Source organism: Gobio gobio, assembly GCF_949357685.1.
Source record: "Gobio gobio genome assembly, chromosome: 19".
Lineage (NCBI taxonomy): Eukaryota > Metazoa > Chordata > Actinopteri > Cypriniformes > Gobionidae > Gobio > Gobio gobio.
Genome location: NC_137112.1, coordinates 25,658,475 through 25,676,583, shown reverse-complemented (window position 1 = coordinate 25,676,583; position 18,109 = coordinate 25,658,475). Strand labels below are relative to the sequence as shown.

The window sequence follows — 18,109 nt, the reverse complement described above, 5'->3', positions numbered from 1 at the left end:
ATGTGTTGTACCTAAAAGTTAAATTAAAACTGTAATGTACTTAAATATAAAAAATAAAAAAAAACTTTACTCAAATAAAGATTAATTTATATTTAAAGTCCCTAAGAAGTCAAAATTAAATATTTGTTCTGAGTTTGTCACACCACAGAAAAATGTGTTATTAACCACCCAGCCAAATTTGAATGATAAATAAAACCACCAAGCAAAATCTTGAAAAAATAAGCAGCATTCTCTGCTCTCAAACGCTGGGGGCGTGTCCGCTGTCTGCGCTGAAACCACGCCCACTCACGGGAAAGCTGCAGTAAGCACACAAGACAACACTGGTGGGCACGAACTGCAACGATGGCACCAGATGTTGGCGGGACGGGGGGATAAAGGCCGGGGTGGGAGATAGTCGGTTCGGCCCAATTTTGCAGTGGATTATCAGTGAATCCCAGTTGTCTCCAATGAATGTTTGCAAAATTTTCACCCAAAAATGTCAAATTACCCCATAATTTATTCACCCTCAAGCCCTCCTAGGTGTATATGACACTCATCTTTCAGACGAATACAATTGGAGTTATAAAAAAATGTCCTGGCTCTTCCAAGCTTTATAATGGCAGTGAATGGCAGCTTCTGAAGCAAATCAATGGGTTTGTGTAAGAAAAATATGCATATTTAACATGTTATAAAGTGAAATATCTAGCTTCCGGCAGACCGCCTTCCATATTCAACTTACGAAAAACGCGTAACTGGCTTGACGATGACGTCGGACGTAGCATAAGCGTTTTAAATTGTGAGAGGTGTTACACTTTCTTCGTAAGTTGAATACGGAAGGCGATCTGCCGGAAGCTAGATATTTTAATTTAAAAAGTTTTAAATATGGATATTTTTCTTGCACAAACCCATCAATTCACTTTATTAACCCCGTATAGATTACTTTTATAATGAATGGGTGCACTTTTTTTGGGCTTTAAATTTTGGGCTGCCATTCACTGCCATTATAAAGCTTGGATTAGCCAGGACATTTTTTAATATAACTCAGATTGTATTCGTCTGAAAGAAGAATGTCATATACACCTAGGATGACTTAACACAAGGGAATAGTTCAACACAACACACTGTAGGTGTTAGACAACATTGGACACGAATCAAGATTCAGTATCTCGTTCTATATCTAGAAATCACGCCATACTGTACACAGCAGAAGACACATAATTAACATATTAATGTGAAATGATCAAACTGGGCTTAAAATGTTCTAGATGTGACATTGCATGAACATTTTGGCCAAGATACAACTAAAAGTCTGGAGTCAATAAGAATAATACTTGTATTCAGTAAATATATTTTGATAAAATTGATTGATAAATTGATTAAAAGAGACATTTATGTTACAAAATATTTCTATTTCAAATGAATGCTGTTCTTTCTATTAATTCAATCCTGATTAAAAAACTTGCATCACAGTTTACACAAAAATATTCATCAGCACATCAACTGTTTTTAACATTGATAAAAATATGAAATGCTTCTTGAGCACCAAATCAGCATATTAGAATGATTTCTGAAGGATCATGGGACTGGAGTAATGACGCTAAAAATTCAGTTTTGCCATCACAGGAAGAAATTACATTTATACAGTTATTTAAAAAAAAAAAAATAATATTTCACAATTTTACTGTTTTAACTGTATTTTTGATCCAATAAATTAAGTCTTGGTGAGAGCATTCTCAAGAGATTTATTTTAAAAACATTAAAAAATCTTAACAGCACCAAACTTTTGAATGGTTGTGTAACTCCATATCTTGGAGTATTAGTAGCATATGATATAGATTGATGACAAACAACTTTTTTGTATATATTGTGTATTGTGTATATTGTATAATATTATAAAAAATATGTAGTAGCAAATCTGAGCAAATAAGTGTTCATTTGTGTCAATAAATTGTATAATATCTGCATTATATATTATGCTTTGTAGATATTGCATTAGCACCGGCTTTTGAACAAAAAAACATGGGATAACCACAATCTGTGACATAATGGATGCGTCAAACACTAAAGTGAGGCATGTTTATGAGTGTAAAACATCTCTAGCTCAGGTCAGAGACTCGTAATCCTCCGCTGCAGTTGAACACAGCACTGCCTCCAGGCTGAGTTTGTCAGGTGCTGGGTCAGCACACGGAGGACTCCTAACCTCAGAGGAACTAAACACCTGTCACAATCCTTTACTCATTCAAAATCTGCAACCTGACAGGACGGTAAGACCAAACTGAGCGATATTTACCCCAAACCACCCCTTCGTCTAAAGCAGACGCCAACACACACAGGTGAGGTACACGGGAGCAGTCCAGGTCAGACCAACCGAAGATTGGAAGATTCATCACGCTCATGCAGTTGTTTAACGGCATTTTAACAGAGCTCCATCTCAGATCACCTCGCCAAGGGGAATGAAGCTTTGAAGTGCTTACCAGTAGCCAATTACCCATTGGCAATTTTACAGCCATTACAGCAGAGATTAGAGATAATGACCTAATTAAAGAAAATGCACTAAATGGTTAAAAAGTAAGCAGGAGAAAGATGACAGACAACAAATAGACTTTCTTTACAAATGACCACAAATCCAAAGTGCTTTTTGACCGCTGCAGGTTCTGAAGGACAAATAGCGCTGAATGGTCGGTTAGAGAAACGGTAAGTTTGGGTACGAGATTTATAAGGACTCTCACCTCGTTTCTGACGCATATGTGGGGCTGTGTCACGTCTGTATCCTGTTTCAGGACTGGAAGAGTCCGACTGTCGGAGAGCTGTTTTGCGCATATATCTGTCAATGAAGGAAAAGTCAGCTGAATACAATGGTGAAAAAGAGATGCGAACATTACAAGAATATGCATATGTATTATAGGTTATAAGTTATGGTTATTATACGTTTTTCAACACTTAAACCACACATAAAATGTCACTGCATTAAATAACCAAATAGCAAACCAAGTATATAAATACATACAGTCAAACCAAAAATTATTCAGACACCAGATATACTTTTTTACTAGAGGGTGCAGGACACTATTGTTCATTTATGTAAGTGAGGATAGTAAAATAATATAAACTGTGACATATTATTCCCAAAAATTCTACCAGTAATGTGTATACAAATTTGGGACCAAAATTATTCAGACACTTTGACCTAGTTTTGCTTAAGTTTTTTCTTTAATTGCTAATGCGACCTTTTACACCACAGAATGAAGAATTGCTTGGCAATTGGTCAACCTAAATTGGTATCTAATTCTAATTGTGTACTTAAATGTAACAGCTGATTGGTTAATTGTAATCCATTACATACATTTCTACAGTTATCTGACATTATCAAGATTATTTTGTTCTGACACAGTTTAACTCTGAGGCCTACAGCAAAAAAAAAAAACACTTCTAAAGTACATTAAATAGAAAACGGTTGTTTTAAATTGTATAGAATATTTCACAATATTACTGTTTCTACTGTATTTTTGAGCAAACAAATGCAGCATTGGTCAGCAGAAGAGACTTTTGATGTTTGGTTGAAAGGAACATTGACTGCGTTTACATACACAAGAATATTTCAACATTGATCAGTGTTTGGTCAGACCATGAGACAATATTGTAGTTTGGGTAACACTTTACAATAAGGTTTAATTTGTTAACATTATTAAATGTGTTAACTAACAATGATCAATACATGTATTGCTGTATTTATTCATCTTTGTTAACGCTGGTTAATAAAACAGCTGTTCATTGTTTGTTCATGTTAATTTCACGGTGCATTAATTAATGTTAACAAATACAACTATTGATTTTAATAATGTATTAGTAAATGTTGGAATTAACATTAACAAAGATTAATAAATGAAGAGTAATAGAAGTACAGTTCATTATTAGTTCAACTAATGAAACCTTATTGTGAAGTGTTACTTTAGTTTCTAGAAACCTGAATAAGAATAATATGCCTATACAGTATTAATCAGGAGATTCATAAACAGTATTATATCCAGCATCAGCAAATATTCTTGAATAAATGTGCATGTACAAACAAAGGGTAATTCGGATTGCATTAGATGTGATGTAAATCAAATTTTTGGTGTGAGGAGGAGATTCAAATATTTGTTTAAATTTACTCACCCTCAAGTTATTTTACGCTCACGCTCAGGTTGTTCCAAACAGGGGTGGACTGGGGCAAAAAAGTGGCCCTGGACTTTCTGGCACAAAACGGCCTATCACACCCGGTCTGCGACACACCTCACCATAAACCCACCAGCTCATTATAGACAGGGCAATTTTAAACACCGAAGCTATTTATACAAAAATATGAATTGTTTTATTGAAATGCTTATTATACTGAATGACTGGCATCCTTCTTCAGGTTATAATTTGTCTTGCACATGGCAGATAGCATTTTTTAATATAGAAATTTTGATTTCTCCATACACTGTAGTTTAATTTCATTAAGTTCAATACCTACCATAAAATCAGACCATATACAATGCTATGGTCTAGAAGACTTAGGATGTAGTACAGAATGTGGACTGTTTAAGGGTGCCTTTCTAGTGGTTATAGTATGTAATCTGTAATTTTATGGAACAGATCTCAAATAGTGGAAAAGAGTTTAAAAATTATATGAAAAATACAGCATATTAAAATGATTTCTGAAGGATCATGTGACACTTACTGAAGTAATGATGCTGAAAAGTCAGCTTTTACAGAAATAAATTACATTTTACAATGCATTCTCATAGAAAACAACTAGGCCTATTGGAAATTGTATTAATATTTCTTAATATTTGTGGTTTTACTGTATTTTTGATCAAATAAATTTAGCCTTCTTCTTTCAAAAACATTTTAAAAAGTCTTAATTATTTCAAACTTTTGATTACCAGTGTGTAAAATAATGCATGTGAACTAACTAGCAAATTATATATTTATTTTCATATATGACACTTTCCATAGGCTACCTGAATATGAAAGTTGCCAGTTTTAGCATGATGTATGTGTAGGCTAAGCCTACGTTTCAGAAATATATTTTAAGTACTATGAATAATTGAAATTTTTTTGTGAGAATTTCTGAAGAAAGCCTTGAAACAGAAAGACAAACATTCCCTCTGATATGCTTAAAACTGCGACACCTACGCTAATGTTTCTTTGTGCATTCTGTGACGAATAACGTAAAAGGCATTACAATCTGATTAATTCTAAAAGGTCAGCAGTAGTTGTCCCTGGAAATTAATTTCCGTCGTTTAACATTTTTTAAATTGTTAACAGTCTGGAAATATTGCTGTAGCCCATTGACTCATATTCAGCTCTAACCTCGGCTCGCATTCAAGTGCCGCCCGCGCTGCTCGGCTGCTGTGCACAGTAAATCCCGCTTCCTTCAATTTGATTGGATATCGCAAACTTTTTGACATTGACGAGCGCTTTTACACCACTGAGACACTGGGACTGAGCAGACTATAGATTAGAGTTTTGTAACCAAACAGTTTTGTAACCAAACAGTTTCTGGTATCCATTGACTTCCATAGTATTTTTTTCTATATACTAAGAAAGTCAATGGGCACCAGAAACTGTCTGGTTACCAACATTCTTCAAAATAATTATCTTCCTTTATATTCAACATAAAGAACTTCATGCAGGTTTAGAACAACTTGAGGGTGAGTAAATTATGATTTTTTTTGGGTGAACTATCCCTCTATATACTATAAAAGACAAACAAGATAATACAATTACAGTGTTAAAGCAAAACTAGTTCAAAATTAGATATACTGGTCAAAAATTTTATATTTCTGTTTGTTAAACAATACCGTGTCATGTGGTTAATCCAATTGCATATCTGTGTGAATTTAAGGGAAATTGTCTTTATATCAGTTAGATAAAACCAAATTCAAAGATAGTTATAAAAATGGCGTTGAGAAAAGGTTGAGCATTCATTTGTTTGCACATTTGCATCATTTTTTCTTAAATATTTTCAGCTAAGTGATTTCTAAGTAGGCCTATGTATAACCACACACACACACACACACACACACACACACACACACACACACACACACACACACACACACACACACACACACACAAAGCAAACTACCTCATGGGAGCATGGTAGATGTTCTCTGTAATCTTCTGATGGAGTTGACTGGCTTCTGTGAAATGAGAGAGAGAGAGAGAGAGAGAGAGAGAGAGAGAGAGAGAGAGAGAGAGAGAGAGAGAGAGAGAGAGAGAGAGAGAGAGAGAGAGAGAGAGTACAGAGGCTAGTTAATGTTCACATATTGTTCTCAGACAACAAAATGTAAAACCACAGAAAACACCTTGGGATTTGTTTGGTCTTTGACGTTGATTTCAATACCTTTACAAAACAGCCATGAACACTAAACACTTTAGATAATATCTTCTCTATCAGATAGATCCACAGCACATGCTCTCTTTGGGTGTTTCTAAGCACTGAGGAGAACTCTATAAATAGGATTTTACAGGGTAAGGATGCACAAAGTTAAATAAAAACAGGTTTATTAAAGGTTGTCATTGTGAGTTTACAATATTTTTTGGCTTTACATGTACCAGTTTGTTCCTGGATAATTTGCACCAAGTTAGCCACAGTTTTATTATTTATCAGACTGGGGTTGCATGAAGAGGTTTAGGAATGTTTGCTCAGAAATACCTCGACAGGCCTCCAGTTGGCTTGTTAAGACTTTGCGGATCTCTGACACCCACGTGTTCTTCACATCCATGGAAGGGGCCTGACAGAGAATACAGAAACAGACATATGCTATGACAGTGGGAACCTCCCTGCTATGGGACAACAGTTCCATCTCATGGCCAAAACATGGAACAACAGGATGGCATTCAACAACAATATCGATCAGATAAAATGATACAGGTGACAGGGCATCTATAAATTACCCAGGAACGTTCACAACAGACCACAGCCACAACGGACATTGTTGTTAATATACAGTATATAAAATATAATAACAGACTCAAATTTGGATTTTTTTTTTCACCCTGCTGAAAAATCCAGCATAAACAGCATGAATTCCATGTTGGTCCAGGCTGGTTTGTGCTAGTTGGAGGTGGCAAAGTGCTGGTCTAGCTCTGTTCTCAAGCAAAAGGAGCTGGTGGTGTAGCTGGTCCACCAGAACTCCCAATACCCAAGCTGGAGACCAGCAAACCTGCAACCAGCATCCTATACTTCTCCCAGCATGCAAATCATGTGGTGACCAGCAATGCTGGAATTTTCTGCAGGGTATTTGGACCCCACTGCATATACTCAAAAAGCAATTTTGTGTAACAGTGTTCCTGTGACATTAGTCTGTACCTGAACAATGTAAACTTCCTCTCTGCCATTGTACCAGATTTCAAACTTCTTGATGTCTCCCTTTACATTTTCTGTGATTCCCACTGAGCTCATCTGAAAAAAGCACAACACTGTTCAGTTTCACTCAAAAATACAATTATTAAACCACTGAATTGTTTATATATATATCATAATATATAATTAATTCCATTTATTCATTACATTCAACAATTACATTTATTCCAACATTATGGAATTTACTTTATTTATTTATTTCAAACTAGCTGGGTCACCGCTTAAAACCACTTGAGAACCCCTGATCTATCTAGAGGGATTTTTTTGTTTGCATTCGTATATAACGTCACAATCAGTCAAAAGAAAAAGGTGTCAAATATTTGCTATGAAGATAAGATCACCTTAGAGCAAATATGATTTTACTTGAAAAGCAGGAAGTTCAACAGCACAATCTGCCTTCCGTATAGATATAGGGCAATATATTCCTAAACCTCGCCCAAATATTGACCTTCATGCAAACTGTTGACATAAAAATAATCTAATGTGCCAAAAACTCAAAACCTGTGATGGCGAACGGATGCATTGATGATGTCTATTCTGCATGGCCAGATGTAAACCATTTTGCTACTTTGAGATTTTTTAGGCACAAATCTCTGCTGTTCAATCTGACTGTCAGCGATGGTGTCTGTCCCACCTTTAATGAGTGCTTGAAACTGTAGGAAGGGGATTTCTCATGACCATCAGACGTCTCCTCACGTTTCTTGCAGAACAAAAGGATTTTGTGGTAGAGAAAGAGATGTCTCTGCATGGGTTTGAAGCGTGCCAAGTCCTTCACTTTACTGTGACCTTTCTTATGGTCTGTCCAAACGTTAAACGAGCCCTGCATGAGCAGTTTGCCCAAATCATTCAGATTGCCCTGAAAGACACAAGCATATGGACAAAAATCACACACCAGATTTACATTAGCACAAACACAAAGCGACTTAATACATACAAAATATTGACCTTAACGCAAACTATTGAAATGAAAATAATCTAATATGCAAAAACCTCAAAACCAGTGATGGCGATCTGATGCATGGAGTCATTGACTGATTTGATGATGTCCAGCATTGTGGCCAGAGCTTCCTCCAGCTCGGCGGTGCCCTCTGAGTTCTTACTGCACTTCAGCATCTCCTGTAAAATGAGCAGATTGAGAAATCTGTTGGCAAAACCGGGTCAGTGATAGAACTATCAAAACGCAAATAATCCCCATATCCAGCATTGTAGGTTTTGTGGTCCCTGGAAGGAAAACAGCTTCATAAAAGGATTAAACATAAAACGATTGGTAAATGAATGGTAAAAGTTCTGGGTTAGTGTTTTAGTTTTATTTTAAAAAACAATAAAAGACAATTGAGAGGTCATCAACTTCATATACAAACAAATTACTGTAAGATTGAAAGTCTTACTTTTAACATCAGTTGGTACTTGGTGATTCTCTGCACAGGCTTTAGCAGATACGCATCTAATGAAAGCTTGTGGTCCAATCTTTTCTGACACTCCTGCATAAAAAAAGAAAACAATCATTAACCCTTAAGTTGTGTCCAGGCCATTTTGGATTTTCTTGGTGTTGGTTAATGTTTTCGCACTGGACTCACACAGGGTATAACTATTTCCCAATATTTTGTAAATTATTTTTGTTGTATTTTTCCCCCCAACTTGTTACACTTGAGGTGTTCCACCTACAAAAAGTTATATTAGATTATAAAGTTTATATTAAGTATTGAATTCAATCAATGTATTTCTTTCTGGAACTGATTTATCGTAGGCCGCATTGATATGAGCTTTTGCACCTCCGTTCTTGAGTGAAAAAAGTTGTATTTGTGAATAATTTTGTCAATAAAATATTGCGATTTACAAGCAATTTTTAAAAGTCCTGTCATTTTTGATCAGGAACATCAAAGGTGTTACAGGGTTTTCAACAGCGTTAGGGTTAAAAACGATTGTAACATTTAAAAGGGAACCAGGATTTTTCTACTAGGGAAGTATCATAGTAAAAAATGGGAAGTTACACAAATATTCAAAAGTTTAAGGTCAAGTTTTTTTCTTTTTTCTTTTTTGAAAGAAATGAATACATTTATTCAGCAAGGACACATTAAATTGATCAAAAGTGACGGTAAAGATTATTTTAAATGTTTACATTGTTTCAGAAGATTCCTATATCAAATAAATGCTATTAGTTTGAACTTTCTATAAATCAAAGATCACATTTTTTTAAAATAAAATTATATCATATTTTCCAAAAAAATATTAAGCTTTCAACATGGATAATAATAACAAAATAATAATAAAAATGTTACTTGAGCAGTAAATCGGCATAGAATGATTTCTGAAGGATCGTGTGACACTGAAGACTGGAGTAATGATGCTGAAAATTCAGCTTTATCATCGCAGGAATAAATTACATTTTAAAATATATTAAAATGGAAAACATTTATTTTAAATAGTAATAATATTTCTTTTTGATCAAATACATGCACCCTCAGTCAGCATAAGAGTAAAAAAAATCATACTGGCCCCAAACTTTTAAAAGACGTATATATAGGCGATATATCACCTGAAAGAACATACTGTCCCCGCACTGCCGCCACAGAGCCTCAGAGCGTGGCTTATTCTGACAATATTTCTCATAAATCTGTAACTCTTCCTTCTGTAAGACAGCAAATGACAAGCGTTAGGATCCCATTTCAAATACTGTAGTTGCACCATATCTCCAACCACATTGCCATGATGTCACTCACCCGCTTCAAAAAGCATATCCCTACCAACTCTGGCTTTTCTGCAGAATTTTCCAGCTCTTTATGAAACGTCCTGTCAAAAAATGAAGGAAAAAATGAGTACAGAAACAAAATAAACAAGCTAATGGAACTCGCAGTCAACGGAAACTGTGAGATGGGTAGAAAACAGAGCAGAGCACCAAGAAGGTGTTGTACTGTAGATATCACTGTAGAGTCACCATTTACTCTCCCTCATGTTTTTTCTAAATGCATCAGACCTTTTCTTTCAGTGAAAAGCAATGAAGGCGGAAAGTCTCAATGGAATCCTGGAATATGGCCATGATGTGTCTTCCTACATGGTTGTTTAAGAAATGAAAAGCTACACAAGCAATCAATTGGGGTTGGAAGAAATGTTGTCAAACATATAACATGCTAGAAACATAAAAATCGCTGCAATAATGATGATCCAATCATTGACTCTTAAGCATTTGCCAATTTAAATCCAAACTGCGATTTTTTTTTGTGGCTGGGGAGTGTATAATACAATGGTCTCATTTTTGGTCACTTTCATTGTATGGAAAATAATAGTATAAACATTCTTTATTTTGCACAAAATAAAAACATCAGGAAGGTGGGGAACGGCACGAGGATGAATAAATAATGAATTTTCATTTTTCATTATCCCTCTTTTGTCCTTTGTACGATTATTTAAGCAAAACCTATATGCGCTGTCAAACAAATCAGTACAGAATGTTCAATATCAATAACAAACACAAAAGCCTTTGGAGTGGTTATGCTTTCATTACTGACATGATGACAGGCGTGTGTTTCAGTGACTTTAAAAGCCAACAAAACCAAGGCTGCAGCTGGAAATGGTTGGCAATGCTGTCGCGTTGTTTATCTCCACCTGATTGACGCAGTAGAAACAGGTGCTGGGGAACAGCATATGGGGAGGCACCGCTCAAGGGGGATGTTATTGTCATTCTTGGACTTCGCTGTAACTCGATGCCATGTAGGAGACAATGAACTCTAGAAGAATAATCGCTAGCATGAGGCCAGCCGAACAACGGGCCGGGTAACCCCTGTGGCTTATTAGCAACAATGACTTTACAATCCAATATCACAAGCCCCCACCTCCAACACAGACAGATTGTTTCTTTTACCCTCATTATATACAAAAAATGTGTAAAATGACTTCCTTGTATTGCGGGTGTGGAGTTTCCGGTTAACACTGTATAGGAAATCACTACCCTAACCAGTTGTCCTAAGAGCCATTCCAGGAATGTGGGATCATATTGGGGGAGGGTCAGGCTCATGTAAAAGTGTGCTGGAAAATCCAGCTCAAGCTGTTGGCTGGGTTTTGGAAAATGGCAGCTGGTTTCGGGTTCAAGCTAGCAAACCATTATTTTTGGACAAGCAACATACAAGATAACTCCACCAGCTAATGGCCTGTTCTAACCAGCTGGAAATCAAACATCATGTCCTTAAGATGGATATGCCGTTACGAGTCAGAAAACCAGTTCCTTACTTCTGGTGAAATTCGTAGATTTCTGGCAGATTGCCAAAGAGTACTTCCTTCTTGTTTTCCAAAGACGGTGGTATCAAGTAGATCAGCTCGGGGTCATCCAGTGCAGCAGCATATCCCTGCAGCCGCAGACACAAAAATAAACACACCCACCAAAACGCTCACGCATTTAAACACTTAACCACTGATTTGTAACTGCACTTGTTTTCACATACAACATGTACATTATTTGAACACTTATGTTCTTAGCAAATGCTTTCTTATTATTCTGACAAATCACAAATACTCGGACTAGTAATTTATTGTTATTCACCCCAAAAAAATTAAGTGATTTATAAGAGGTCTGCATGAGATCTTAAGTAACTAAAACAACCTAAACAAATTAAGTTATTGATGTTGAGACAGAGTGTTTTTTTTTTTATTTGTAATAAATATAAAATCGAATTATATGAGGCCTGTCTGAAACCTTGAATAATTATGCATTTACATAATCTGTATGAGATTTGGGGTAGCTGATTCTTTAAAACATGCGTTCTAAGGTAGGGGTTTTCAAACCCTGGGTCGCAACCATCGGGAGGGTCCCAAGAGTTAAAAAAATGGGCCGCCAGGATGATCTAAGGAAAATGGAGTTACATTCAAAATAAAAAACATAACATTTGTTTTCACAAAATCATAATCTATATGCCTATATAAAAGGAATAAATATGCGAAATATATTTGACTTAAATAATTAACAGATTAACAAAAAGAAAAAAAAAACTGTGCCACTGTGCTGCTGAGTTTGGTTCATTTTTGTGAGGGGCGGCACTCCTCAAACAACTTCAGACGACAGAAAGTACATCTTGTTTTCTTTTTTTTTACAACAGCAAAATGTAAGTGTTTAACTTTGCAATTTTGAACGATGTCCTACTCTTATTTATTCCTGCGATAGTAAAGCTGAATTATTATCAATGTTGAAAATAGTTGTACTGCTTAATATTTCTGTGGGAACTGATACTTTTTTTTAGGAAGTTCAAAAGAACAGCATTTATCTGCAATATAAATCTTTTGTAACATTGAAAATGCCAATTTTGAACAACTTAATGCATTCTTGCTGAATAAAAGTATTCATTTCTTTCTTTTTTATTTTTTTTTTAATTCTTACAGACCCTGAACTTTTTAGGGTAGACAACTTGCAACAAGATAATTTTCGGTTTCATTTCTTATTTTCACATGCATGTACCTCTATGATGCTCTGCAGCTCTTCCACATACAGCCTCTCTGTCTCAATCAACTCATTCATTATGTGACTGTTGAGAAAGACAAAAAAAATCCATCAGTATTTGGTCATAGAAAGGTCAGCACATGTGACGAGAGAGTGTTTTTTGATGGAAGCTTCGGTATGAACAGGACTCTCAGAAAGCCATCACACTATATAAAGGATTTTTTTTTCATAGCAGAAAATAAGCTAAAATGGCTGTTCCACTTAAACCATTTGTTTTTTTTTTGCAAATTTGGAGCATTGACACGTCATCTACTGCTAACCAACAAAAGGTCAGTTTGGTTTGGATCTTTGCATGTGGAGTCTACGCTAATGCTCATATAGTTTGTTGGTAAAATTCAGAAACTATACTCAAAATGTCAACTCTTCTTCTAACACGCTAGGTGTGATAACACCTCAAATAACCCTCCAGGTCTCACATTTTATTTTATCTAATTTTGTCTTAACTAGTTAACCTTTAACACAGACCAAGGCCGATGAATTACATTTATTGTGCTGAAGTGCAGCCTTGCTTATGTGAATCAGATGACTCAAATTCCATGTTGCCGTCAGAGAAGTCACTCTTTTCACAGTTTGTTCATATGATAAAATTGGCCAATGTTTAAAAAGAGGGATGTGCTTTCCCCTCCCACCCATCAGAAACACTCCCTCTACAAACTCATCTAGTAGGCAAGCTACACACTTCTTCTTTCTATACTGCTGTTACAATACGACTGAAGTCCAGGGCTTTAAAACAAAGACTTTTTTTAAAGTTTAATACATCATGGATGGGCCACGGTCTCAATGGTAAGTCCTATATATAAATATATTGAATTCATTATAGAGTTCTTGCAGAAAACAACCAAGAGATTTAACTTCTGGAAACCACATACAAAATGTCTTTCCATTGCTATGTCATGCCTTAGAGACCTTGTGCTAAATTTACACCGTAACTGTGGAGTTTGAGTATTGAATTTGATATACGGAAAAAAGGACTGAAAGTTCCCAGCCCTTTTTTTTTCTGGTGAAATTATTCTAATCTTTTAAACATGCTGACAGTATCATATGATTATCAGTGCTATTAAAATGAACCTTTGCTTGGGGTGTTTTTCCAAGGAGTCTTTCTGGGAGTACCTCGATTAATTATAATGGCATTTAACCTATTAGAAAAATTCAATGAGTAATGAGAAATACTTGCTTATAACAGTCCGAGACAGACAGATTGTGATCACTGAGATAAAGTTGGCAAAACCTTTTTCAGATAAGTAAATGTTGACAAAAGTATTAAATAGAGAGGTTGAACAGGTCATGAAGATTAAATTTAGCTTCTTTTTAGAGGCATGTAAGCACAAAACAGTGTTGAAATGATTGAATGAATTCACATGTGAGGATGAGAAGGCGGTGAATGTTAGTGAACCAGTTTCACATAATATCATTTGTAATGCAAAGCAGAAATGCGTTTAAATGAATAATCCTTTTTAATGTATAACTTTATTGTTGTGATCCTTGAATGCGCAAAACTAGCTTTAATGCGTTTCATTATAAGGCAAATGAGACGTAAATGGTCATGTAAATTATTGTGAAAGTAAATAATTACTTTCACAGCCTGGCTGGTGTGAGCAGGTTATCCAGTTTGACAGGCGAACTCAGCTGCTGCTCAGCTTGGCTTACGGGGGTTTTGGGTGTGATATTATGACTTTCATTGTTTTCATGCCTTTGAGTAGATTTGCTGCTGTAATGATCTTTTCGTGGTGGTGAATGTTTTGTATAGCACCCAGCAGATCAGCGTTTTCGGTTGTTTAAAGCCTTCTTTTATTCAACGTTGCGCTGAGTCGACGATTGCTTTCATTCACAAGATCGATTCGGCGAGTCCCCTCACATGGTCAAGGTTTTGAATCAGCTCTCGCAACAAATGGTGTAAACAGGCAGCATTTGTTAGAGAGGAATGTTGTTTTGAAAGCAAATAAGTGGAGTGTGTGGCTGCCTTGATTTAAAAAAATAGGCTAAACGTGTATTGCAAGAGTAATAAAATACAACAATTCAAAAGTATGGGGTAAGTATGAATTTTTTTTTGTTGATAATTTTATTCAGCTAGGACATATTAAATTGATCAAAAGTGACTTTCAAATAGAATTAGTTATTTTAAATTGTAAATATTGTCAAATATTACTGGTTTTAGTGTATTTCTAACTAAATAAATGTAGCCTTGGTGAGAATCTAAGAGACTTCTTTCAAAAACATTAAAAATACCTTACTGACCCCAAACTTTTTCAATGTACGTGAAGTAGTTTAAATATAATAAAATGTGTATATATGAATTTATTGTTAATAAACTGTTTCCGTATTATTATTATTAATCCAATCAAAACATGCCAGGTCAACCAAGAGCCAATTCAAGGAAGTTATCTGCATAAATCACTAAAATAAAGGTTTATGTTAAATCATGATTATATGCAAATAATCATTCTTCTTTCTTTACAGAACACCAATGCGGCGTTAATGCAATACAGTGGATTGTCTTCACTTCGAAAGCAAATAAAGACTGACATTTTTTTTCTAAAAAAAGAAGTGTAAGAGAGAGGACACAAAAAGGAAAATGTTTTGGGTTAATGCTTCTGGTTGGCCAACACATCTGCACTGAGATGACTATGATGGAACTCAGGCAAACTCATTGCTGGAAAAACACTGAGAGCAGTACTTCTGGATTGCATTATCGGACTTGACAAGACCAAGGGTTTGAGAGTGTGTGCAGCTTGGCAGAATGTTCATGAATTGCAGAAGGGTGAGAAAATGGCATTTTCTACAGCTTGTCTCAATGTGCTGTGTCATGTCAATCCTCATGGTTTACTGGGACCACGTGGACCACCATGTCGTGAGTCACGTGAAGTCGTACTCCTACCGCTACCTGATCAACAGCTATGGCTTCATCAACAAGAGCCTCAGTGTCCGCCCGGAAGAAGCTGCTAGGTTTGGAAGTTTCCCATATTTGCTAAACAACAAGGACATTTGTAAAGACAAAGACGTGCTGCTGCTCCTCTTCGTGAAGTCCTCTCCAGGAAACTTCAAAAGACGGCAGGCCATCCGCTCCACTTGGGGCAACGAGTCCTACATAAGTCACAAGCTGGGTGTTATCGTGAAGGTAGTGTTTGCTATGGGATCTGACCCTGGCGTGCTCACTAACAAGCTACTGCAGACAAAAGTGCACAATGAAAACATCATCAATCGTGACTTGGTTCAGCAGGATTTCCTTGACACATTCCACAACCTCACTGTGAAACTGCTGCTTCAGTTCCGCTGGACGCATGAGAACTGTGCCCATGCCCACTTCCTCATGACTGCGGATGACGACGTCTTCATTCACATGCCCAATCTTGTGCGCTTCCTTCAGGACCTCAGAAGACAGAACGTGCGCAACCTCTGGGTCGGCCACGTGCACAAGGGGGCGCCTCCCATTCGCCGTAGGGACAGTAAGTACTACATGCCCTCTGACATGTACCAGTGGTCCTCCTACCCAGATTACACCGCTGGGGCTGGGTACGTGGTCTCTGGCGACGTGGCAGCCAAAATCTATCAGGCCATGCTGTCTCTTAACGCCTCCATGCATATCGATGATGTCTTCATGGGTATCTGTGCCATTGCAGCGGACGTCTCGCCTCAGGAACATGTTTACTTCTCGGGTGAGGGGAAAACGCCCTATCACCCGTGCATCTATAACAAAATGATCACCTCTCATGGACACGAGGATGATATCAGGTATCTGTGGAAGGTTGCGACCGACCCACAGGTAGAAGGTATTTCGTCTGGATTGGTGGGGAAACTGTATTGTACAGCTGTGAAAATGGCGCTGCTTTGTAAGCCGTACTTTACAAACACGTATTCATGCATGGCAGCATTTACATAATGCTCTCTGAGCTCTATGAAGTCCGAGCAGTATTTAATTTTTGTTGTTGTTGTTGTTGTTTACTTTTGCTTTAAATGTTAAATATTGTGACATTTCATAATAAAGATAAAAGCTGCACCCTAAGAATTTGTTTAGCACTTCTGCCTTTTTATTATTATGATTTTATTTATTTATTTTTATCATTATTTTGTACAATGTAAAAATCCCATGGCAAAAGAGCAGGAATGGGACAGAACATAATACGCATCAAACGCATGTCTTCCACATGAACATGACAAAAATCTCACAAAACCTGTCAAGCTCATATTTCACTTTAAAAAAAAAGAATAAATCATCTTCAAAGGAATTAATAATAAAAAATAGTAATAATAAAATAAAATTCCCCCACAAATTACCATAGTTAAAAAGGTATATATATATTTAAATTAATCAGTTATAATTATGAAAAATATTAAGAATTACTGAGAATATGAATTACAAAAAGATCAATAATGAGATAGTAATGAGAAAGCTATAGGAGAAAATTAATAATACAATTTAATGAAAATATTAATACAATTTTTTTTTATATTTAATAAATTAATATTTACATCACCATGAAAATGATTATAAAAAAAAAAAAAAAAAATTATGGTCCTGATAATGACCATTTTCCTTTTTTTGTAGGATGAAATGAGCTTGGACATGTTTTTTTGTGAGATCAAGCTGTGCTCTATTTCAGTTTTAACATCCTGTTAGTTTCAGTCTCTATGTATTGTACCATCAATGCTGGGAAAGATTATGTTTCACTGTGGCATGTTAGAGAACTAATAACTAATGTCGCAACTTTTTTATGGAATCATGTCATATCTTTCATGTTGAAATTGTCATATGCTTCTGCTTAAAGCTTTTAAAGAACTAAATGATATAAAATGGTGCTACTGTTAAAAGATCATTTTAACAAGTTATATTTTGTTTCAATAAAACAAAGTCTATTGAGATTTATTGCATATTGCCATTATTTTCATGACAATTTACACTCAAATCTCATCACTTGCAAAACGATTCATGTGAAATTACTGTATTACAGAATAGAAGGACAATCTCCATTGAGAATAATAAGAATTACAGTAAGTTGGTGCTACAAGAATGAGTTATGATGCTATAGCCTTTGCAAAAATAATGCCAAAAATGTAGATTGCCATGTTTTTCCCCACTAGAATTCTGAAATAAAATAAATTAAAGTGTTAATTCCATCATTTTTAAAGCAGTTTGACAATTTTTGTCTCCTCAACCACAATACTTCAATATTCACTCCTCAAACACCTCAACCCCCCAAACTTCAATACAAGTTTTCAGTTTTCAAAAATAAAAAATGTTACAATTTTGAACA

At 35.8% G+C, this 18,109-nt stretch overlaps 2 protein-coding genes across 4 annotated transcripts in view; one reads left to right on the top strand and one right to left on the bottom strand.

Annotated features, from left to right (window-relative positions):
• The window catches only part of mcf2l2 (MCF.2 cell line derived transforming sequence-like 2), an 86,924-nt gene that overhangs the window by 10,460 nt on the left and 58,355 nt on the right, over positions 1–18,109 (bottom strand). For all 3 annotated transcript variants that reach the window (XM_079843790.1, XM_079843788.1, XM_079843789.1), the window contains exons 16-26: positions 12,819–12,885; positions 11,600–11,715; positions 10,096–10,165; positions 9,912–10,004; positions 8,764–8,856; positions 8,366–8,491; positions 8,010–8,231; positions 7,322–7,414; positions 6,665–6,743; positions 6,095–6,149; positions 2,709–2,803 (exon numbers count right to left, since the gene is read on the bottom strand). In XM_079843790.1, coding sequence (XP_079699916.1) covers positions 2,709–2,803; positions 6,095–6,149; positions 6,665–6,743; positions 7,322–7,414; positions 8,010–8,231; positions 8,366–8,491; positions 8,764–8,856; positions 9,912–10,004; positions 10,096–10,165; positions 11,600–11,715; positions 12,819–12,885 — 1,109 coding nt within the window. The remainder of the gene's footprint in view (positions 1–2,708; positions 2,804–6,094; positions 6,150–6,664; positions 6,744–7,321; positions 7,415–8,009; positions 8,232–8,365; positions 8,492–8,763; positions 8,857–9,911; positions 10,005–10,095; positions 10,166–11,599; positions 11,716–12,818; positions 12,886–18,109) is intronic.
• Positions 13,537–17,052, top strand: b3gnt5a (UDP-GlcNAc:betaGal beta-1,3-N-acetylglucosaminyltransferase 5a). Its single transcript, XM_079843791.1, has 2 exons — positions 13,537–13,643; positions 15,318–17,052. Exon 2 carries the CDS (start codon positions 15,598–15,600, stop codon positions 16,735–16,737), a length of 1,140 nt encoding a protein of 379 aa, XP_079699917.1. The 5' UTR covers positions 13,537–13,643; positions 15,318–15,597; the 3' UTR covers positions 16,738–17,052.